The 27050-nt window shown below is 29.3% G+C and overlaps 1 protein-coding gene across 2 annotated transcripts in view; it reads left to right on the forward strand.

Annotated features, from left to right (window-relative positions):
• LOC129981616 (neurotrimin-like) overlaps positions 1 to 27050 on the forward strand; it is a 128598-nt gene that overhangs the window by 68955 nt on the left and 32593 nt on the right. For both annotated transcript variants that reach the window (XM_056092528.1, XM_056092529.1), the window contains exons 2-3: positions 17514 to 17629; positions 22457 to 22664. In XM_056092528.1, the coding sequence (XP_055948503.1) occupies positions 17514 to 17629; positions 22457 to 22664 (324 nt within the window). The remainder of the gene's footprint in view (positions 1 to 17513; positions 17630 to 22456; positions 22665 to 27050) is intronic.

Here is a 27050-nt window from a genome sequence, read left to right on the forward strand (position 1 = left end):
TAATATATTCAATCCAATATTTCTAAGCAATTTGTTTTCAAATGATGACACATTTTGAGTTATGTTGATAATAAAGAATTTTTCGGTTTTAAGAACTGAAATTGGGTTATTTATCGTCTATTCTTAAAAAGGCATAAGCATCAAAAGATTCTGTTGTAACTTTATCAGTTTTATTATCTTTATAATAATTTGCAGTTAAAATATAACGAATGGACCACATTTGAAAGCTTTTAAATGTTGAACCATTCATCTTCTTATTCATAAATTCTATATTTTCCCACATTTCTCATTTCTTTTACAAATTTCATCTTTTGCAAACATTTATCATTAAATTTTCGACATTGAATTCTATTTATCTTGAAGCAAAGACATAGTATTCTTAAATATTTAAAACAGTTTGAATACTATGTTATACAAATACTTTTAAATGAATGCATTGTGTTTCGGAAATGATGATAAATCATTGAAGAGATATGTGTATTGAAAAACAGTAGTTACTGATAGCAATTTGTTTAATTTTGTCAATGTATTCAAGTAACGTAATGCCTCCCATAATTCACCAACAATATTAACACCTTTACAAATTTTTATCTGTAGATATATCCAAATAGCATTTATAGATGATTCTTCCATGCGTTTTCCAAATTACAATTCCTTTCATTCAATTTTAACATTCACTAAAATCGCTCATTCTCGCAACTTGATGTATTATTCACCCATCCATGACTCATCAGTATCAAAACGAGTAAAATATAAACAAGAACGGACTTTTACTCGAAAGAAAAGTTCGTTTTTTGCTTTGATTTGGTGTCATGTCTTTTCGAACATCATCAGATAAACGGGGATTTCTCTTGTGACGGCAGGGGCCATGGCTTACGAAAGCATTCAAGGATCGTTGCTTATCGACGCAAAAGCAACAAATTGTGACGGTTCTGGCGAAGGAGATATATCGCCTTCTTGCCACACAGGAAGAAAGGGAAGGTCTCTCCTTTATAAAAAGAATTTCTCCCCCTCATTTTTATTCTTTATTCTTTTTTATTCTTTATTTTCTTCTTCTTTCTCCCCCTCTCCCCTTTTGTATCGTAGCAGAAACATGGCCATCACATTTATGGAGCCACTTCCAGGATTGCGATCTGTGGAGATTCGGGGAATGAGATTCATGAATATGGTTCCTCTGGAGCTCAATGAGATTCATGAGATGATTCGAAGGGGGGTGGGTGGAGGGAAGGGTCGAAGTCTTCTATCGTCGATTATTATGACCCATTATGGGTTTACTCCAGATTTTATTTCGTGCATCTCTGATTCTGAAGGTATGTCAGTGCGTGCGCCGCATTGAAGGTTCGTCTGAATTATGACGAAAATATGTCTCATCTGAATTTATACGAATAAATACATCGTTCATTGCAGTTCATTCGATTTAACATGTCGATATTGAACTTTAACTTTATATAATAGATATTTGGTATCATTCGAAGAATAATTTCATCTTTGATAGCAATTATATATTCTATTTATGTTATTGATTTTAGACTTCGATTTTTTCTAACCAGTTTGATAGTGTCCTTTTTCAGTTTATTACTAAATAACTTGTTTAGGGGTCCTCAGTAAAACAAAAATTTCTAAAATGAGGTCATTTTTTAAGTTAAATTTCTAAGGATAAATTTCTGAAAACGAGTGGATACATCAAATTTTATAGACATTTTTATTGCATGCAAATGGAGATTTTGAAAGTTACAGCTATTTAGAACTGCATGGAGTTATTGTACAAAGAAACAATTTAAGATGATTTGGAAAGCAAAAGTACTTAAAATGTACAAGAATATAAAAAAAATAAATGTAAACATTTAAGAAAATATAAATTAATTTAAATATCGATCCAAGTGCAAAGGTTAGCTTTTAGAAAGAAGAAGGGGGAAATTATAAATAAGAAAATTATAAAAGAGAAATGTTATATATTTCAAAATCTAAGTTAGAACTGAAAAGAACGCTAAGAAAAGCAAGATTTAATATATGCAATTTTATAAAGATAATTTATTACAATTTAGTAAAAGAAACCTCATTGACCAAAAATTAAATTCTTTCTTTTGCCTCATTGACAACAATGAAATAGAATGTTTTTCAATTTAAACTTTATATAAACAAAAAAATAGTCTCCAATGACATTCTCCGGAAAAAAAACATGTAGTTCCTTTCCTTGCTTCTAAAAACTTATATTAATTAATAATAAAATAGGGAAGGACATTTTTAGGTAATTATTTTTATGATAAAATAATTATTTTTAAAACTTGTCATTTGTAAAAAAGTAATTAAACTTTTCTAGCATCACGTGATATTTTTATTATTTAATGCTACAAAACTGAAGTGCAAAGAAATAGTTCTACTACTTTGTACTATGTATAGAGGCAATCATTTTCTTATTATATTTTTATAAGAATTAATCGCAATATTTTATTCATAAGTATTAGTAAAAATTCATCTAAGTTATTCGAAAGTTGTTGTTTTTCGGAAAGACAAAAGAAGTAGTTTTCAAATAAATCAAATAATATTGAATTTATTTTATAATAACTATAGATTCAGTAATTAAAAGTGGTTAGTGGTTAAAAAGTTGAAAATGTCTTTTTATTTATTTTAGATATTAGAATTTTTCTTTTATTTGAATATACATATATAAATTTGTTTAGTAACTTTAATCTCCCAAAAAATAATGAGATTTGGAAAAATTGAATTTATTTCATTTTTTTCTGAGTTAACGATAAAAATAAAATATTTAAGATGCCATTTTTGTAATTGTACATGATATATAGAATGCTACTGTCACGAGATTAGTTTACAAATAATTCCGAATGTTTGCTCAATTTGTAATTTTTGTAATATAATTTGTCAATATTTTTATTAATTATAAATTTTCTTCTTACAAATCGTAATGCTTGTTATCACTTGGCTATTGCATCTTCCAATCTATTGCCTTTATTGTATCTTATTGAAAGAAATTCCAAAGAGAATGGAACTTCCACAATGTTCATTGCACATTCCAGTACTTCACTCTGAGATGAATACTGATAAAAATCAAATTCGTTTTTAATGTTCACCAAATTTTATGAAAAGAATGCTGAGGTATTGCTTTTATTGCTTTTCCCGACATTTCAATTATGGAATTAGAACGTCTTATTATCATCATTTCCTTTCGACAAATTCCTTCATTTTTCAACTCCTTCATTCTTTCAAATTCAGGAATGAATCTTTTGCAAGTAGACATAAAATTACATTTGACTTCAGTGCCTATTATTCTTGAGATTTAATAAGACAAAAAAATTAATAGAAGCTGAAAAATTCCTTTAATAACACCCGAGCATCTATTGGCATAGCGGTTTGTTTCATTGTGGAATAACCATAAAAACCATGGTTGTCTTTTTTTCCATCCTACTATTATCCTTTTGGTTTCTCTTATTTGTGTAAAGTACATCATGGATTTTGACTTCTTATCGTTTTGATACCAGTCAAGTTAGCTTTTTTGTCGTTATAGTTAATTGCTTCCAAACTTATGGTTTTAATTTACTTTTGAATAAATTATCCAGAAGCTCATAATTGTTAGCGTTAACAAAATACGTTATTATTATTATTCCTTCAACAACTTATTTAATATTTTTCAATTTTTTCAAGATTGACTGATTTATTAAGGTTCTGTTTTGGAAACACTATTGGTGACACAAATATCATAATTTTGAGTTTATGGCCAGGCAATGAGAATAACCACTGTTTTAGTTCAATCATCTCTTGATTTGTTATACTATGCCAATGTAAAAACATTTGCATCACCCTACGTACAATTGTCGTAGAATGACCGAATTCCTCCCAGCTGTTTAAGTTGAACTGAACGTAATTGGTGTTTATATTTCTCAACAATCATCTTCATTAGAAGATCTACAGAGTGATCAAGAAAACAGGAGGTGTTCGGAGTCCTGTAGCGTGTTATGTACTAGACGAAACATAACAAAATTTGGCCACCAAACACATTAAAGTATGTTGTTTCGATTTATCGAGAAAAAAAATTAGTACCGAAAAACGCCGATAGGGGAAATTTAGGAGCTGAGATCGAAAATTGTGTTATATAATTTGCTTATACGGGTACATTATGACATAAGGAAAGGTTGTGGGAATTTAAGCCATTCTATGTTGTCACTACGTGGACGCGCCTTATTAGTCAAGCTGTTTTATCAGGGAGATGAAAATGCCAGTGCTGCTCTTCGTGAAAATGGAAGGTTAAAACAGTTACTTAAAGGATCGATAATCATAACTAACATATGAAGAATGGTTGAAAGATTTGAAACAACAGGAATTCTTGGTGTGCGAGAATTCAAGGCCGTGTACATAAAGGTATCAAGCTGGGACAAGTTGAAGAAGTTGCAACTGTCGTTTTGGATCAGGCGATAGCTAATAAGCAGGATACCGGCAGTGCATGTTCAATATTACGACAAACAGACATCCCGTTCTCGACGGTGCAAAAGATATTGCGTAAGATCCTGAAATTTTATCCGTATAAGATAACGCCAATTAACTGATGACACTGATCTGAATCTTGGCAATTTCTGGCTGTGGGACGTTCTGGTTCACTTGAAAGATGTTGTGTATCAAGGACAGGTTCCTGACATTCCATTTTTAAAAGATCAAATAACATTACATGCCAGACGAATAAATGCCAATATGATGTGAGGCACCGTCAAAAACCTCGTGTACCACAAACATTATTGGAACATCAAGTTGGTGGTCACCTTGAGCCAAATTTGTAAGTTGCTATAATACGTTTTTCATTGGTATTTGGTTGTTGCTATTTACTGCTTTCATTAGAAGTTATGTATTCTTTTTCCACAAATTATGCACTTACAACGGCCAGGATTTTCCCTATCGGCGTTTTGGGTACTATTTTTTTCCTTGATAAATTGAAACCGCATACTTTAATGTGTATGGTGGCCAAATTTTGTTATATTTCGTTCAGTACATAACAAGCTACAACGCTCCGAAAACCTCCTGTTATTTCTTGATCACACTGTATAATGATTTATACATATAACATACAAATTCAATTTGTTTTTATATAAAATTATTGAATATAATTTGAATTAATTGTTTTTGGAACTGTTAACAAAAAATATATTCTGAAATTCATTTTACTTTGCAATTTTTTTATCTTTGTAAACTAGGCTGTTCAAACTCGTATAGATTATAAGTCGGGGAGAAGATTTTTATTTCAGAGCACCAATTCTCTACCGTTATGAAGCCGCGAAAGCAGATATCAAATCCATGATTTTTCGACCAATGGACGAGACTCAGAGTTCTGATTAGTGAGGTTCAAAATTCATTCCAATGATTCATTCCGGATAGTTTAATCAAGTTTTTGACTTTGCATTCCGGTTATTCTGTTAAATCTCTATTTCATATTGCATATTGAAAATTAAAGTAAATAACTCAAAAATATTGATTTTTAAATTTTGGTCATCGAATGTACCTCAATGAATTCTTTTTTGCACACACAATAGGTAAAAGAATATCTCAACTCCCTATCGCTAGAGCACAGAAGTCAAATACGCGACTCACAGCAAAAGTTTTTGCTGTCAAGCAAACTCAACAACATAAAACAAAATTTTTTGATAAACATTTCATAGCTTATTTTTCAAATTGGTAATAATATATTATCATTAATAACTGCATCATAATATATTCTCGAAGACGATTACTAGTAGTATTACATCGATTCAGCATTACCTCCAAACCTTTTCATCTATTAAAAGGTCAGTATCCTGTTTTAGATTCAGAATGTTTGCCATTTTCATCTTCGGTCAGTTTTAAAATTAATCACTGAAGTCAAGATATTCCCCTAAATAAAAAAGATGATAGTAAAAAAGAGTTGCCACTCGAATGCCTTCTCTCGGTCAAGACGGTGCCTCATTTTGATATCTTTTTTTTTTTTAAATTTTAATTGTTAAAAATATTTGCAGAATTTTTAAAAGATGTAGATTCATTTTTCAAGGAAATTCAACTTAAAATAGTTGCATGTATTTATTTTTTGGTGTAATAAACAGGTCCATGTAATAAATGAATAATTATGCATCGAATTATTTTTACGAATGCAAAGAGTTAAAGAAAAAACATTAACTTTAAACATTAATAAATTTATATTTCTGTTAGAATAAAAAGATTATTTTGTAGTTCTGCATAAACTTAATTCTCATTTATTTTGTAATTGCTAGACACCGTTGTATTAGAATGCAATCATCATGCGGGAAAAACAACTTTTGAGTAGACGAATGTCATACTTTTGCCCTTATGATTCTCAACGAACGATATTTAATATTAAAAAAAATTGAAGTTGGATTCTTTTTAACATCAATATAAATAAAAACGTATGAGTCTTTTTTTTTTCTCCATCATAGTTCAGAACAAGGAAAAATACAATTCTCAGAAACCAGAAAAACTAGGAAACTATTCAAATAGGAAAAATTCAAAACTCAAAAAAATTTTTTGCTCTTCTTTTAAAGTATCTTTCAGATAATTTATTGAAGTATTTTTGAATAATTCTGTTCTTTTCAAAAGAAATATTTATGTTTTTAAATAAAAAAAAGGATCTAAAAAATATAAAATGCATAGTAAAAAATTATCGTTTTTGGTGTCAATTAATGAATGAATTTTATCTTTACTATTCATTTCTAAAAACGTACTTTTAATTTTAATCAAATAAATCTGATAAAAGTTAAAATAACATTTACTTTTAAAAAAGTGTTTATCCGTAGTTCAAACACAGTTTTTCTCTAAAGAACTTTTATCTGCTTATTTAAAGATTGATACGGTTACAGCATTTCATATCAAGCAAAAATATCTAACATTTATTTTTAGACATAAAATCAATGCAGATTTCTAATAAAAAATCCTTCATCTTAAAAAAAAAGAAAAAAATATTTAATTTTTATTTTAATAAATTTACAGTTAATTTTAACCTTTGAATATATATTCAGTTTATTCATGTTATTCATAAAATAAATGTTAGCATCGAAAGATTATTATATTTACAGATTTCTAAATATACTTTCTTTGTGTTGCTTATATTTTCATCTCTTTTCTAAAGCACACATGCATTCATCCTCTTTCTGAATTGGATTCATTGCCGTTTCTTAGAAGCAAAGCCGCCACATTTCTCTCTTTTTTTATTTAAATTTATGAAGAAATAGAAACTATACAGATTTTATAATTAAGCAATGCTGAATTTTCACGTAAAAAACCGAATATCACAGACGACACCAGAAACGCGATAATCCTATGCAAATTAAATGGGCCATGAGAGGACATCTGCGGGCTTGAAGCGTGCATTCATTAAGTTTATTGCTTCGTTTTTGCTCGTGGTATGCTAAAGCATTTTAAGCGCGTTTAAGAAACAGAAGCGTTCTTTTAATTAAGAATTTTCGAGCTAAAAAATGCTTTATGAAAATCTCTTATTGCAACAAAAGATTGCATTATCTTTACTAAAAATAAATATGAATGCGTGTGCGGGGGGGGGGGGCGTGCATGAGTGCACATTTTGGCGATTTACAAACCAGATTGTTTGGTTTACACCTACCAAATTTGGCACATATATATTATGAAGGATATAAATATGCATCACGCAGCAATTTTTGCAAATTTTTTATTAAAGTTTTAATTATTTAATAACTAAGAAAATGTTCGGAGTTTTTTTCCCCTTACGACAGTTAAATTAACACATCTTGAATGAATGACAGTTTTACAGTATGATGGATATGAAATTATATCTAAACAATTTAAGATAATTAACATCCCCAACGAGCGAGTTGGTCACAATAAAGGAGACACGATTTTATATATATATATATATATATATATATATATATATATATATATATATATATATATATATATATATATATATATATATATATATATATATATATATATATAGAGAGAGAGAGAGAGAGAGAGAGAGAGAGAGAGAAAGAAAGAGAGAGAGAGAGAGAGAGAAAGAAAGAGAGAGAGAGAGATTATATATATATATATATATATATATATATATATATATATATATATATATATATATATATATATGAGTTTATATAAACGCTTTATGTCTTTATATTGGATATGTGATCCCAAGATTTATGTTTCAACCATTGCATTGCATAAGTTTTAATAGGAAAGTATAAGTAATATCTTTGGCATTTGGAGATATTTGTGTACTGTGTCACTATTTCAAGTTAAATATTCATATAATCCATATTTGTATTTTTTAATCTAGTCAAATTTTCATTTTAGACTTAGAGACTTTTTGTTCCTCGTGATTTAGAAATGTGACGCACATATCCTTGAATAAAGTATGCATCTTATCTTGTTTGTATGTATGTGTGTGTTTGGTGTGTGTGTGTGTGTGTGTGTGTGTGTGTGTGTGTGTGTGTGTGTGTGTGTGTGTGTGTGTGTGTGTGTGTGTGTGTGTGTCTCTTTTGGGTCAGTATAGAGTACGCTTTGAACTAAACCTTTTTGAGTGAATGAATGAGAATATAAACAAATATACAACAGTTTGCCTTGATAATTCTAGTCGGTGATAATTTTTTATAATCAAGAAGCAGAAATCAGGCGTTATTTATTGCTAAATATGTGGTATTACATCAAGCTGTGTTCGTTCTTTAATTCGTCATAATTTATTTCTCACCTTTTCCATTGTAAAAAAATATTATAATGGTTTATATAGTAGTTATTTACTCCAAACAAGTAATCTATGTACTTTTACTTGATAGAAAAATACATTGAGAAAATATTTGCTGTTTAGAATTATTATATTACCACACCAAACAATGGCTTATTTGGAAATGAAAGATATTGATATGGCGAAATGTGTTACTTTTGTTTTGTGCTACTATATGCTATTTTTTATAACAAATTATTATTACGAACACAAGAATTCTTTTACCTTCATTAAATAATAATTTTATATTTTAGTTACAATTTTTCTTCGCATTGCTAGTCTTCCTGTTTATGTTACTCACATACAGTCGCAATGAATAATATAATATCGTATCACATTGTACATTTTGCATCATGCTGTGCGACCTGAGCTTGACAGTTATTTGAATTTTCTCTAATTTTGTATATTATACATTCTTAGAAATGAAAGCTTTTCTTTACAAACTTTCCTAGCAGTTTGTGTTTCAATCAGTTATTTAATATTGTTACGGATTCAAGCAAGTTCAAAGTAATTCAAATATTTATATCGCAAGATAAATTGTTCGGCAGAAATTGTGTCTTTGTTGGATGCTGATCGGATGTCCGATCAATGATCATCGGATGTCGACAAATTGTCGACAAATTTGGCTACTTTGGCGAAAAAATAGAAGATGCTAGAATCGCCTGGAATTTAGGCGATAGGATCAATTAGAGACGAATTGTGTCGATACTTCGAGAAATTTCTGTGCTCAATTTCGGAAGTTATAAGAGGCCGGTAGACAAAATTGAAGTCTATCGTGTAGTTATTAGTCCGTCGGTTGGATTAGTCCAGCGAAGCGTTGAAGTTCAAGTAATTAATGAATTGAAGATTGAGCCGTGTGTCGAGTTTTAGAGTTAAGTATTGAAATAAAGTCGATAATGTGTTGAGTAGCCAGTCGTATATTAGCGAGTAGGCAATTGAGTATAGCTAAAGCGACGAAACAATTGTGGATAGCAGACGTTTGGGAGGCCTGAATCTCTCTTCAGCTGAATTCTGTTTAACCATTTTGTGTGCTGTTAGGTTGTTTATTACCGATTAGCTACCTGTGGGCTACTGTTGTAATTGCCACTTTTATTGCTTGTGTGCATCTCGGCTACGTATTTGTCATCTGTGGTCTTGTCTTTGTGTTAATAAGCGGTGTAATTTCTTATTGGGTCTGCAAACTGTTTCACCATATACCCGCTACCGCGAACCCGTTGGATTTACGGAATTTTATGGATAATTTTCTGTAACAATATGCTCTCATAAAATCACATGAATGAAATAAAATATGATATGATAAAACAGTGCATAACCTAATATATCGATAAACACATCCTTTTACTTGGATTTATTATTATTATTTTTAATATTAGATTTTTCGAATCTCTCCACAAAGGATAATATGTAAGTTATTTTAGAAAATATTTTATACAAATGGATAAATAATTCATAAATAATGAATAAATAAGCAATTTAACTGATTAGGAAACTTCATCAAAAATAATGTTACCAAGTAATTCGCTAAAATATGCCATTTTCTATTACAAATTTAAACATTAGCTTTCCCATAATCCCATTTTATAAGAAAAAGACAAATCATATGATAGAAATGAACCAAAAATTAAGGAATTAAAAGTTGAAATAGCATCAAAGATGTCAAATCAAAATATATGGCATATGTTCAGTTTAATTTTATTCTGTCTAGCACATTTTTTTAAATTCTGTTTTACAATTATTCTTATGTAATATGTATACATTATCACATGCATACATATGTAATTCATATTAATAAGTATTTCAATAATACAATACAATTTCATATGTTCTTAAAACATTTCTTATATAAGATTTAATCTTTAAAAAAATAATCTTCGGTATCGAATCTTGTTTAAATAAATGTTGAAGGTTGTCTTTGAACCAAACTGAAGTTTGACAGTGTTTGCATTTAATACATTACTTCAGCACCAGGAAAACTCGCAACATCCAAAAGCAATTTAGTACATATGCCAATACAATAAATGAATCTAACCGAATAATATCGGAAACTATAAAGGAAGTTATAAGCTAAAACTCAGTTTATCGATAGTTTTAACTTCCACTCCACTCCGCATTAAAAATAAACTGCACGGCTGTAATCCCTTATCGAAAAAATTGAAAATCGAATTAAAATTTCATTCTCTGGTGGATTTCTCATCCCAAGCGAAAACATGCTCCGATATATTCCCAACAGATGTGGGAAAAGTTTTTCTCCACGAAATCAATCTCTCCTCTTTTCCACTTAATTAAAGGCGATTTGGAAAATGTTTGTCGTCGCAAAGTTTTACATAAATCGACTTTGACTTCTAAATCTGATTTCATCTCTATTTGAATCCATCAATAAATTTTGTAATTAATGAATGGTTCCTTCAAAGCGTTGATATGAATCCACAAACCTCCGGGGATTGAAGCGCAATTTAATATTTATACAAATCATCTAGTTGGGAGTTAAGTTAGTTTGTTTAATGAGAATCGATTATGCATTTTAAATAAGAGCATTAGACGGTATTATGTCTTCAGTTTAATGTCAAATACAACATAGGGATAGATTGAGTGTGATATAATACTTCTAATGGATTAAAATACAAGATTAAAAGAGGTAAGGAATTCTTTTTAAATAACTATTCATAGATTTTTTTTCATTGAGCAGATTTGTTACCATATACTTAAAATAATTGGCAAGACTGAATGACATGTCTTTTAAATCCAATCACTAATCCGATTGAAATACTTTTCATTTTATATAAAATGTTATAGTTGCTTGACTCCCTTACAATCTTCTATTTTTGAGAAAAACTTTAAAAACCTTAGTTCACTATACACTTTTAATGAGAAGACCTTAACACAGTTAAGTTTGCAGTATTAACAATTGTTGAACTTAACATGACAAAGGATAACGCTGTAATTACTGGTAATCGTAATCTAACTGTTATTTCTGTCAACAATTGTTGAACTTTAATTGAAGACCTTAACACAATTGTTACTTTTAATAATTGTTGAGCTTTAATTGAAGACCTTAACACAATTGTTACGTTTAACAATAGTTGAACTTTAATTGAAGACCTTAACACAATTGTTACTTTTAACAATTGTTGAACTTTAATTGAAGACCTTAACAGAATCGTTACTTTTAACAATTGTTGAACTTTAACACAATTATTACTGTTAACAATTCTTCAAATTTAATACGACAATTGCTACTGTTAACAATTCTTCAAATTTAACACGACAATTGCTACTGTTAACAACTGCAGAAAATTAACACGACAGTTGTTACTGTTAACAATTTTTGAACCTCAATTGAAAACTTTAACACAATTAGCTACTATTAACAAATGTTGATCCTTAATTAAGACATCAAAACAATTGTTACAGTGTGTGTGATTTCCCGAACCGTAAACACTGTAACAATTTTACCCATCTGTATTTCATATTACCACAACGATGGATTTAGGGAATTTGGAGTCCTTGAAAATGTAAATTTAAAAGCCCCTCTTTTAATAATTTTGATCAAAAATTAATAATATCATTCCACGATTAAACGCATTTTTAATATAATAATAAATAATTAATTATTTTTATTTCGTTTCTTTTATTTTAATAATTTTGTGAAAAACCTTATGTATTTTTCTATTTATTATGTATTTCAAAGAATATTATTGTATCAAATGTTTGGTGTTTGTAAATGTATGATTAAGTAAACGGAATTAAAGACTGGAGCCTCGAAATTAAATCTGATTAAGTGTTAGTAAAATCCCTGCACTATTTTATAGTCTATTGAATTTTTATTTTTTATATTTATTTGCCAATTCTCTAATAACCTCTTTTAAATCAATCTGCCTACGGTCTCTTCTCGGCCTAGTATTCAAAGTAACTATCTGTCTGCTTAAAAGGAAATCCACAACTGTATTATCAGCTTTATTTATGATACAATATTATTTTCATCTCATAAATACTCTTTAAAGGAAAATTAATAAGCATTAATTTCCCAAAATGAATTTTGAAAATCTAGTTACCTTCAAGAAAATTTTGGAGAAGAAAAAAAACGTTATTTTCTATAAATATACCTTTTTTATTTATTATTCATTGATTTTGCATCGACTCTTTTATTGGGTTACGTCTTTTAATATATTTTATTTATCGGCTTCTCAGCTACAGTATCTTTTCAAAATGACTCTAAAATCGAGAAAATGTCTAAAGAGAACAAATTTTAGTCATTTTCCACCAATCTTCAACTGACTGATATCAAATGTTCTGTTGATATGGTCTCGGGTTATTTACGAGAGATTTGGTATTCATGGAAAACAAGCGTAAATTGAGGTGATTTTTTTTTCTCTGTCTCTCTCTTTCTTTCTTAGAAACTTGCAAAGGCATTCTTATTTTATTATTATTACTAGTAGTAGGAAGTTCACCCATAATACTCATACATAAACAAAATAACTAATGAACAGATTTTTTTTGCACATAATACATTTATGGTGATATTGTATTATATTAATAGTTATATACTTGATAAAAATTTTAGTGGAAAAATGACTACGACACAGATCTTTAAAAAAATAAGTAATTAAGAATATCTGAATCCATGGAATACAATTAATTAAGTTACATTATTTAATACAATTAATTAAGTTATAACATAGGTTACTAACCTTATAATGCAGGCAAAAGTCAAGTAGTCTTATTTGATGTACTAAATTAACTACTGCTTTTGGGACTCAGTGACATTAAGCTAGAAGGGGAAAATCAACATTTATGTATAGTACTAATTCAGTTTTATTTCCTCTTATATTCTCAAGTTATAGCTTTGAATTTAATCTATCTCTACCTTACTGTCTGCCTGGAAGTTATCACTGAGGGCTGCGGTGGCCTGATGATAGATTTCGGCTTCGGCACAATTTCACCGAATAACCGTCGGGTAAACTGGTCTGGTGCACGCTAAATCCGTCAGGGTCAAACGACCTCTCACTGGTGTAGTATGGAAGTCTGGAGGGGGTAGCAGCTCAAATGTCGATCTCGTTATCTGAACGCTGCTCAAAATTACGATTTCAGTCGCAAAATGGCCCTTGTGTTGCTTTAAAACGGTATGTTAATGTAACTAAGCTAACTAAAAGCTTTTGCTTTTTTTTTACTATCTAAATTACGTGATTACGTGATAATCACGTGATTATGGGACAATATAGTACACCAAATTAATCCATCAATTTGATGCGAAGCATAACTGCTTCGCTTAATGGCTTGCGTGCATAAAACATTATTATGTGCAAGACCATGTTTCATTCCACTCTTTCAAACTCTATGAAAACAACCCAATAATATCTAGTTATTCATACTAACAGCTTAATGAGAATTCACAAAAAGTTGTAAATATTTTCACAGAGATGAAAAGACAATTTATAATTAAATATTGCTTATATAAGCTACAATCATAAGAATAAGAATAAATATTCTTCTTTCAGTTTATTTGGCATAATTTTTGAAAAAAAAACTTAGATACTTATACTTCACTTATTTCAGCAACTGAATTAGTAACATAACTTAATATTCGAATATGACTAACAATGACTAAGATGACACTTTTAAGAAACAAAAAGGTTTATCTTGACATCTTTCCAAATGTCTTCTTGCCGTAATTAATGGTCGCTCCATAAAAAAGTTTTATGCATATTGTTCAAACTAAAGAACAATTTTCTTTTTATTTATTATGATCTATTATTCACAATATTTTGGAGACTCTTGGAGCAATTCTAATATTCTCTGGAGGAAATATCTTCGAGATTTAATTCTTTTCTCTCATCATTATGATTGATAATATGGACTTACACCCATGACACTAAATTTTGTGAAAATGAAAAATGAAGAATTAATGAAACTTTGTCCATAAAGCAACAAAAAATACTATAAAATAATAAAAAGTTATATATAATACATATATGTGTGTAAGCATTTAATTCTTAAAAGCAAACTGCAGATTTGAAGACATAGAAGAGACATTTTGCATTTTTAAATTCGTTTTAATCCATCCCGGTAAAGCATAATATATTTACAAGAAGGTGCGGACAGAGCACGTGAGCCATAGGACGAGACAAGAAAAAAAGTGGGGAAGAGCGAAATAAACTGTAACTGGTCTTATATAACATGAGATTTCCACCAATTGTCGATTCAATACACATGTTGACCTATGACAAGGGCAACAATCATTTTCACTCGGCACGTGGAACTGATGGCGCATCGTTTTTACGAAACTTCAGTTCAATTAATTAAATAGAAAAAGTGGAATGGGATCAGTAAATAAGAGAATATTTTAGAATGACTTTGACATGAGCTGAATTAAGATAAAGCTTTGAAAATTAATTTGGATTAAATTAAGAGTTATATATATATATATATATATATATATATATGCACAGACCATCCATGAAACCTAAATTCTGAATTAATCTTAGGGGAGAAAATGAATTATTGCTGCCTCTAGAAGAGTGTATCCCACTCTTTGCACACATGCACAAATTGATTCATATTGAGAAAGCAGTCTGGCTACTTCAAGAAGTTAATTACCCTTTTCTTCAAGGCATTAGTTTTCGATGGTTAGATGATGAAGATGGGCATTGTTATTTATAAAAACAAGACATGTACTCACTGCATCACTGGTTATTGCATAATAATATATTCATGAAAAATTCCTTACACATTTCTCTTGTGTCTCGATGTAAACAGAGGTGTTTCATCGGTTGTTTCCGTGTACAAACTATGCCTTTCCTTGGAAAAATATATTAAAGTAAATCCAAATTTGTCTTCTTTTCGGCACATATTTGCATATATATATATATATATATATATATATATATATGTACCCCTCTGTAAAAAGGGGTTGTGCAAGCGAATGTGACGCAAGAAGTAGCTGAGCCGTACTCTTGGTCCTTATTGGTTAAGATATTCTGAGCATTGATATTCTCATACCGCTTCCATATAATTATTTTAGATATTAACAAGGGTTATGCAGAATTTAGTCTGTCAGATTACGAATATAAGCAAAATTGTCGTACAGCAAAACTCGTTTGACTTTATTATTTGTGATGCATTCAATGTATTTTAAAAAAGGACATGTAATAACATCTGAATAACATAGTTAAAGATCAGCTAAAACTCGAGCTTCAACATGATAAATGCGTTTATATAAATATTGGGTTGGCAACTAAGTAATTGCGGACTTCACTCATAGATGGCTTCAATTGAATTTTTAGGTTTGCAGACGTAGTACAAATGTAAAACACATTTTGTTATTTGATAGTTGGCAATTCAGCTGTCAATCAGTCGAAAAAGTTTTTTGATCGGTTGCGTAGTTTTTGTTTGGCGTTCGTTGAAAAATGGAAAATCAAAAGGAACATTTTCGTCATATTTTGCTTTTTTATTTCCGCAAAGGGAAAAACGCATAAAAAGTTATGTAAGTTCATAAAAAGTTATGTGCTGTTTATGGTGATGAAGCCTTAAAAGAACGGCAGTGCCAAAATTAGTTTGCCAAATTTCGTTCTGGTGATTTTTCACTCAAAGATGAAAAACGCTCTGGTCCTCCAGTTGAAGGTGATGACGACCTAATCAAAGCAATAAGCGATTCGGATCGTCACAGTACAACACGTGAGATTGCAGAGAAGCTTCAGGTATCACATACATGCATTGAAAATCACTTAAAACAACTTGGCTATGTTCAAACATGGATACATGGGTTCCTCACGAACTGAAAGAAACGCAACGCATTAACAGCTGCGATTTGCTAAAGAAACGTAATAAAAATGATCCATTTTTAAAACGACTGAAAACTGCCGATGAAAAATGGGTTGTTTGCAACAATAGCAAGCGAAAAAGATTGTGGAGCAGGCCAGGTGAACCAACTCAAACAACATCAAAAGCTGATATTCATCAAAAGAAGGTTTTGTTATCAGTTTGGGGGGATTACAAAGGAATTGTCTGCTTTGTACTCTTACCACCCAACCGAACGATCAATTCTGATGTCTACATTGAACAACTAACGAAATTAAACAACGCAGTTGAAGAAAAGCGGCCCGAATTGACAAATCGAAAAGGTTTTGTATTCCATCATGACAATGGAAGGCCACACACATCTTTGGTCACTCGGCAAAAATTATTGGAGCTTGGTTGGGATGTTTTGCCACATCCACCATATAGTTTTGACCTTGCACCATCTGATTACTTTTTGTTTCGATCTTTATAAAACTCCTTGAATGGTAAAAATTTCAATAATGATGATAATGTCAAATCGTACCTGATTCAGTTTTTTGCTAATAAAAACCAGAAGTTTTATGAACGTGGGATTATGATGCTGCCTGAAAGAGGGCAAAAGGTAATTGATCAAAATGGGCAATACATTACAGAATAAAGTTATTTAGTTCCATGAAAAAATTGTCTTTGATTTTCTAAAAAAAATCCGCAATTACTTAGTTGCCAACCCAATATTATATCGTGTAAAAGTGTAACAAATAGGATTTTTTTTATCCATTCAGCAATTTTAACTCTATTTTTTTTACATTTACGAACTGGAAACAGATAACTTTTATATAAACTACAAAAAAGGAATTCTTCATTTTATGCGAAAAGATATTTTGAAAATAATAGACATTACTTGAGAAGTCTTATTAGTTTTTAGTTTCTCTTAAAATTGTTAACTATATAAATTGAAATACATAAAACTATTCTATAAAATAAGTGACTTCCATTGCAGAGAGACAACACCATCAACAAGTGCCCTACTTCGCAGAAAAGGCTACTAATCTGACCGTGGCAGAAGGCAGAACAGCTACTCTACCATGCGTCGTAGAAAATCTGGGAAACTACAGGGTAAGATTTTTTTTAAGTTCTAAAATGAAGTTCTGCATTTCGGATTCAGAGTTCGCCCTTTCATTTACCTCCATAATCAAATGTTTGAATTTCGAAAAATAATGAAGAAGTTCTTAAAGAAGCGGATCGTAAGCATTTTTGACCGCTCACTTAAATCGGCACTTAATGAAGTTTCTTGTAATATAATTCAATTAATCAATGAAGGTGCTTTTCATCTATTGATTGAAAGACAAAAATGCAAAATAAAATACTTTATCCTGATTATTCATATTTCTATTTTCAATTCTTATCGAATATCAATTTCAACCTTCTTGTCCTTTTGATATTCATGGATGCTTTTAAATGTATACATATAATTATTTAGAAAATAGATACCTATAATTTATATTAATTAATTTTCATGGGAACTGGTTACCTTTCAGCTTAAGTCATTTCTCTACTGAGACGCTGATTCGGAAGGGCAAAGTTATGGGTTCTAGCCCTTGGTTATGTTTAGGGATTGCAATACCGGTATACCGGAATACCGAATACCGGTATTTTGAGCCATTTGTACAATTTTGTAATACCGGTATTCACAAGTTTAAATACCGGTTTTTCGGTATTTACTAGAAATTTTTTAAATTGTCTCCACTATATGTTTAGGTATCGCGAACACAGCAATATAGTATACGTTTTTGTTTTTATGTCTCCCTAACGGGCGAAATTAGCTAATTAATGGCTTAATCAATTGCTTAAATCTGAATTAGCGAAACATAGATTATCCCTGAAAGAAAATATTGTATCCATAACGACTGATGGAGCAACACTTATAAAAATAGTTGGAAAGTTGATTGGTGCAAATCAGCAGTTGTGCTATGCACATGGAATTCAATTAGTAGTAATAGATGTATTATACCAAAAATATAAAGAACAGAAGAATCCAAATACTGTGGATATAGAAACTTCGGAGTCCAACTATATTAAATTGAAAAATCGCACAGAATAAAGGCATACCGAAATAGAAAATGTCTTATGGTATTTACATAATTCTAACGATTTTAAAAATGAAAAGAAAAAAGAAGAAAAGAAAATAATCAATTCAAATCTAATTAAGTTAGAGTAAAGTTTCTAAAAAATTTTTTTCCCACAAACCTATCCACATTCAGAATTTGGTTCAATTATTAAAGATTATGATGTCACTACTGTCGATAGTGAAAAGGAATCGTCTCTTGAACAAAAATTAGAATTAGCAATAAATAAAAAAATTTCAACGAACCAAAATACAATACAGAAATCAGCTATATCCAAAACCATCCGACAAGAAATCGATTTATTTGAAGATGAGGAATTTAGAGGTAAATACTTGGAAAAAGTATATCGCGCATTGCTAACAGTACCACCAACTAGCGTAGATGCCGAAAGAGCGTTTTCGACAACTGGTAATTTTTACACAAAATTACTTTTCAGGCTTAATGACAGTACAATCGATGCATTACGTTTTTTTAGATCACATTTCAAAAATTTGTAATAGTACCACAAACTGAATAGTGATATTTATACTATTTTTGCGATTTAAATAAATAAGATGTTTCTTTACTTTTTTGTGATCATATACTGTTATAATTTATAAGTTACAAATAATTTTTTGTGATATTTACACTCTCTAACAAAACTGGCAAATAAAAAACAAACAAACACCTGTGTTTTCTTTCTTTTTCCAAAATTTCTAATACCGGTATTAAAACCGGTATCCCGGTATTAAGATTTAAAAAATACCGAATACCGGTATTGAAATTTTGGTCCGGTATTGCAATCCCTAGTTATGTTCTAACTCAGCATAATTCAAAAATATGTCGCTTTATCTATGAATTTCTGACTATTAACGATTTTTCGGGCTTTCCTCTTAATAAAATAGAATATGATTGTTTTTCCTTTTAAAAACTTTGTATTAAGTCAATCAACTTTCTTTCACCAAATATTGGAACTATTTCAGACTGCTTCAGAAAATATTACTTCAATGTCAAAAGGTCAATTTTCCCATTGTCACGTCTTTATTACGAATCTCGGATGCATGGTTACATATCATCATGCATAGTACAAAAAGCATTACACTGGCATCTTTTCATATGGCCAAGGGATACCAATCGGCAATACAATCTTACTTTACGATTTCTGCCAAATGGATTCAGTGCAATATGAAGATACACTGGTTGATGAATTTCAATGAAATTTGCATTGTGAAATCTTATATGATTAACAGAAACGAATTAGAACTACCCTCATTCTTTTGCATGTTATGCATTTACTTTTTGTGGAGAATTGTGCAACTAGTATCCTACAATAATATATCTAGAGATTGAATTTTCACTCTTTTCATTTGTGAATATTGTTGACTTCTATATAGATATGCAATTTAATGTCTTGCGGATATCATGTAATTAGTAAAAAATTGATTGATTAAAACTGAAAATAATATATTTCGATTCAAAAATCAAAACAATAGAATAACGTCACGGAAATTGAATCCAGTTTTTTACAATTATATATTTGATTCAAACATATTGAATATAACGGAAATTTGAAATTTTCCAACCAACTGCAGATGAAATTCTTGGAATTTTTCTGAAAAATTTAGCTACCTATTTTGCATCATACAACCGGAGAAATGTTATTTGAAACAATCAAAAGGAACAAATGGATTGTAAAGCAGATGCAATTTAAACAAGCAATTCCGCCTAACAAAATAGGCATTGTCTAAAAAAATGCATTGTTCAGATGTAAATATTATCTTAAGCTGAGTAAAATGTAGCCATTTGCAGATTACATCAACTGCGTGTTCAAATGGGTTTCTTTCACTTTCAGCAATAAAGCTCATATTTCTATTCATTTTTTGAAATGGGTAAAACTTTCATGAAAACGGATATTTTTCCTCTCTTTTGGTTGTTAGCGCATCTCAATTTTATGAATAAGAATGTCATTACCTCTACTCTTTTACTAGTAATAAAAAAGTATTCTCAATGAAACGAATTTCTCTTCTGTTTAGTTGTATTTTATTATTGGCTGAATTCTCTATTTTGCAAATCACCAAAATTTTGAAATTCGTGTTATATTTTATGAGCATGATATATATATATATATATATATATATATATATATATATATATATATATATATATATATATATATATATATATATATATATATATATATATATATATATATATAATTATTTTAAAGATATATGAAATCTGAGAAGGATTTCAGTATTATATTGTTTTTTATGGACATTTAAGAATTCAATAATTATTAATGAAAATACATCATCGACGTTTTTAAGCATTATAAATCTTTTAAATTTGTAAATTATATGGAAATTGCATGAAACGGAAACTGTTTAGTTTAGGAAAAGTAAGAAAACAACTAAAAGTAGCTACAAGAACGGACGGACAAGCAGACACACAGACTTTTTTTTAAATTTTAACACCACTGCATGTCCCCTAAATCTAGAATCATGAAACCTTCCAACGAGTAGGGAAGTCAGCATGAGTGGGAAAAGGGAATTTAATTTTTTGTGTGTATGTATTTTTTAGAAAGTGGTGGATGATAGGTCTACAACTGTTGTGTCTTTTTGAGAAATTAAAGAAATTAGAATCAAATTTAAATTTTGAGAAAATTCTTTCTTAATTACCTCTTTTTACCAGTTTGGTCTTTAGAAATTTTCAATGGCTTTTACAGCAATTTACTGATAATATGCAGTCAACCTATAAATATTGATTTGTTAACCTTTTAACCGGGTTTGAGGAAACATTTCATCGTATAAAGAAGACATCTATAATGGACTTGATACCCTTTTCCATGATGGAAATTTTTGAAATATGTGGATTGCATTGTATTTTACGTCATTATAAACCATTAAAACCGGTGGCTACATGTTATCTTGCGAACAGGATAAATAGAGAAATTTTATTTGGATTTTAATTGGCTTGGAATATGTTATTAGAAATGTAAAATTCTCGGATGAATTCGTAGATGACTCATCTAGCTAAAGGGGAAGAGAATGGTGGAAATTTTCATTTCACTACAACATTCGTACTGTTAAAGACAGAGAAAAATTCCAGTTATCAAGATTAGCGCCCCATTAAGATAAACAACTTTATTCAAAATTCTTCTACAACAGCATTATCTTAGAAGTTAGGGGCTGAAAAGTGATTTTCAAGTTCTAATTTTGACTTTCTAACATCAACAATTTAGATAGTAACTTGGATGTAAAGGAGTACCTTTGACTTCCATCCTTTACTTTTGCCTTCCTGTTTGCCAAGAGGATATTTTTGAAATATCATAAAATCTTTTATAAAAATAAATAGTTAACAAGTGAACAAAATTTGCATTTATTACTTTAGGGGTAAATAACTTCTCACTGCAAAAAAAGCCGCATTGTAAAATGAGTTTAATTCGCCGGTTAACAGATTAAAAACTGTTTAAGGTTTTCAAATGATTCTGAAAATCAGTTTGTAGGTTCAGCTTCATCATTGAAAAGGAGAGGCGGTTTAAACTGATATTTAGAGTTGAAGTTTAATATTAAAAAGGCACAGAATTAAAAAAATCTTAAAAGGTCTCAGAACTATATAAATTAATTATTAACTAATATTATAACTAACTAATATTAATAATTATTAACTAATATTAAAAGGGCTTGAAATTATATAAATATTAGAAGGGTTTATAATTAAATAGAAGTGCTCAGAATTATATAAATATTAGAAGGGCTTACAGTTAATTATTCGAAGGACATATTGTTGAAGACATAATTTGATCGCTCTAAATCCTCTCTTGTATTGTTTGTTTCAGCTGGCTTGGATCCACAAAGATCGCCACATCCTCCTGACTCTCCACGACCAACTGATCACACGGAATCCACGAATATCCATTCATCACAATAACTACAGGTCCTGGTGGCTGGAGATTAGAGAGGTCAAACTGGAGGACAGTGGTCACTATATGTGCCAGATCAACACCGCACCCATGATTAGCCAGACGAGGCATCTGGAGGTTGTTGGTATGTACTTTCAGAATGAATGAGGAAAGCACTTTGAACCCTACATGTATATGAATTTTTTACTGGTCGGATAAAGATATTCTTGTTTTGTTCATTGAAATCGACTTTTCTTTCTGTAGGCGTTTTTATTATTTACTAGCCGCCTTTGGCGACCAGCCGGTTCGCCAATCTTAATGTTCGTTAAAATTTTAATAATTAAATATTTTATGCAATTTCTACTTTAATAGCTTCTTCATCAAAATATTTTAAATCTTCAAATTTTGATTATCATATAATTCATTCATAATATTATAAAGGCCTTCAGTCATAACGTAATATGTATCTCTCGCATTTTCTGTTAGCACCCGTAGAATTTATGCTTTAAATTAAAGTGGAAAGAATTTATCTTCAATTAATATAATAATATTTTTTACTGAAACAAAGCATTTTTTTATAATCTGATTACTGAAAATAGAGTCACTCAGCGTTTAAACTTTATGGGCACTAAAGAATATCTTTTTTAATTTATGTAATATCTCAAGAGTTGGTCAACAAAATTTTCTTAGATTCATTATGAGCAGATCGATTCATTAACAATGTTTAAATTTAAATGCATCAAACACTAAGAAAATAAAACGAATCGTTTAAAATAAACGGTTGAAAACAGGTTTTCAAAAAACTACTTAAGAAACGATGTACTTAAAACTATAAGCATATACAAAAAATATATAACTAACATAAATACAATTTACTTACAAAAGCATGCAACTAACCCAAAAATAATTTAAATCATCCATTGATAACGTTGTCATGGCAACAATCAGAACAGAATGCGCATGCGTGAATTTTCTTCGACGGTTACGTAACGCAAATACGTGATTTTTTCTACGCCAGTTGGGGTAACGCTATGCGGATTAGAAATTTTTAATTTCCTTTATTCTGTTTTATTTTAATTCAAAAGTACTTCAGATTGAATCTGAAAGATTGATTCATTAACAATGTTTAATTTTAAATGCATCAAACATTAAGAAAATAAACAGAACCGATTGAAATAATCCGCCGAAAAATTTTAACCCTAGCCTCATTACTGTTGGGAGAAAAAAAAAACTGAAGCCTTTCTCGTTTGGCGCTGGGGATAATGGAAGATTTTTTTGGCGGAAAAGTTGGCGGTGGGGAAATTGGAAGATTTTTTTGGCGGGAAAGTTAGTTTTTAATTAATAATTAAAATTCTAATTAAAAATTCGAAAAAAGAAACCCCAGGTGCACATTCCCAGCCTCCAAGGTATACATGTACCAAATTTGGTAGCCGTATGTCAAACGGTCTGGCCTGTAGAGCGCCAACACACACACACATTGAGCTTTATTATAAGTATATAGATTAATAAACCGAGCTTTTTTTTTTTTTTCTTTTTTTATCGTCCCTTTCATCATTTTTCTACAAAGCATTCATTTTTATTTACATATTCTAAGTAAATAAGTATATGAATATTCATTAAATTTATTGCATCATTGCATACAGTTTTTTTTATTTGTATTATCGAAGTTTATTGAAATATGAATGGTTACAGAAAGATATTTTTTTTATTGTTATTACCTATATTGACGCATTTTGAATTCAAAAATCTTGTTAAATACTTTTCCTGTGTTAATTTTTTATAAATAACAAGGAAATGAAATTTACTTTTGTATTTTTATAACGATTCATTTTGTATTCGTTATAACGATTTATTTTGTATTTTTATAACGATTTATGCTGTATTTTTATAACGATTATGAATTAACACCATCAATGTAAGTCTATTTGACGGATTTTAATTTCAAGACTATTCTTTTCACTTGGTGTTTAATGCTTTTTTAACATGGGCGTAGTATAGAATATTGGAAAATGGGATTTAGGTCTCGCATTGTTCAGCTTAATATCGTTCGAAATTACAACATCGATTTTATGACCTTCATATAGTTGAAATATAGGCCATTAATCAACCAAATGAGAGCAATAATATTTCTTTGAAGAATCAATAAAAATGCTATTTTTTTAAAAAAAAATAAAGAACTTTATTTATCAATAAATCATCAAAACGTAAACAATGTATAATCTATAATTAGAGATGTATAAATATATAAGAGTGTAAATTATAATAATAAGTAAACTATAAATACAATGTATTAACTATAATAAGAGTATAAACTATAATAAGAATCGCATCCATGATTCTCACAAATCTTAAAAACACTTTTCTAGTTGTTCAATATAAGAAAACATGATAAAAAATCTTTCTTTAAAAATTTCATTCAAACTTTACAAACAACACTATATTATCAAATTGCGTTTTAGTTTAATTTTAATTATTCCAAATTGATTAATCAGTTAACTTTGCATTTATATTAACTATTTTACTATTTACCTATATACTTTTACCCGAAAAATAACTTTTTCATTTATAAAGAGAAGTATAAATATATATTATCAGTCGTAATGTCTCGCAGTTGAAAGCGGTTTAAAATGTAAAGAAATAAGTAAAAGACGCCGGGACCTTAAATGTAAACTTTTTGGTTCCGATGCTATAACCTTCATAAGCTAACAGTTATCATGCAAGGAAAAACAAAATAAAATTTTAGAAATCAACGTCACTTGCAAAAAGTTTCGAAAGAATGCTGTTAAGATATATTCTGCAATTTAGCAGACAACAAATTTAGCATTGTTGTAATAAAAGACAGCGGAATTTCCAAGTTCTACGTAATCATATACATCGCCAAATAATACAGGAGACGAACCATTTGTCAAAAAAAAAAAAGTATTGATTCAGAAAGGCTTCAAAATTCGTCAAGACGTTCTTATTTTCTTTCTGTTAAAGCATTACCGAAAAAAGAGGATTTTTCATTGCATTATGTTATAGCGTAAATAATTCTCTTCAAAAAAAAATCAATAAAGCGAAGTAAAAGCAGTCCTTGGTATCTCTTTAATATTCTTTTTTGAAAGGATGGTGACAGAGACCTTGCTGTGCTTTTCAAGAAAAGTGGAGGGAAAGTACTTTGAACATGAATTCAATATTTGTTTAAATATTCTAAAAATTTTCTTAAGATCATGAATCATCAAATATATTGTTTAAAGATAAATTTTAGTTTTTACATAATGAAGTTTATTTGGATATAGTTGTCCCTTAAAGTAATTATTTAAAACTTTTTTTATATATAATTTGCAACTTTGTCGCATATTTATACAAATTCAATGTTATTTTATTCTGCGTAAAATATAAATAAATATTAATCTTTAATATCTTTTTTATGCTTTATTTTTTTGTTTATTTTTGGAAAATATAGCAAATTGTTAGTAGAAAATATAGTGTATTTTCAGAATTTATACGAAAATTATTTTGAATTTAATTTATGTCATTAGTTTCACTGACACATTAGTTAATTTATTTTGTATTTCATCTTTAAATGAATTAAGCTGTCAGTAAATTGTTTGTAAACTGTTAGGTAATATAAAATATCAAAACGGTAATATGAATATATATGAATATTGTATATTGAAAAACACAGCTATAAAATAACAACTCCGTTAAAATCTAATTATTAAAATTACATTTTTAATCACTCTTTTAATAAATTTTTCTAATCACTTCCTTTGACAAAATTTATTTATGTTCTTAAGGAAAAGTTTTAACTTGCATTAATTAAGGGCACAATTCATTTCTTGGAGATTTTTTAGGGATTCCAGTTTTAATTTGCAATGAAATAACTTTAAATTAATTACAACAATAGGTGTGCTATTAATTCATATCTTCTGAATGTTATCATTTTAAGACATGGAAAATATTCAATCTTGTTTTATACTTTTACTAATAATTACATTCAAAGTCTTAGAAATGAAAACTACAGATAAACCAAGTTAGTGGAAGTTTTTTATTACAATAATGGAATATCTTTATAATATCCTTGTAAGGAATGAAATAAAGTTAATAAATAATACTGTATACATTCACAAAAAATTATAATTTTAAGAACACATAAAAATGAAATTCAATACCTTAATTGATGAGAATTTTGATCTGTGTGTCACACTAGGAAAAGGAATGCCTTTTAATGGCATTACGATATCATAATACTCGACTCCATCAAGAGTATTTAAGTACACAACAAACAGAAAAGGTGTAAGGCTATTAAAATAACATGCTTTTAATGTTTATCAAAAATTTATGCTTAAAAATATTTTGTTGTGGGAATCACGATCATCAAGTTACGCATATGAAAATAATCATTGCTATGCTTCCAGTAAAATCAAATAGTCACTAAAGGCGGCTATTGGAATATAAAGAATATCTTTCATTATAATTGCCAAGCTCTGTTGTGACTTTTTTAGCTATTTCTTTCTAGATTACTAAACATGCATTATAATCATCCAAA

The sequence above is a fragment of the Argiope bruennichi genome, chromosome 8 (assembly GCF_947563725.1).
Source record: "Argiope bruennichi chromosome 8, qqArgBrue1.1, whole genome shotgun sequence".
NCBI lineage: Eukaryota > Metazoa > Arthropoda > Arachnida > Araneae > Araneidae > Argiope > Argiope bruennichi.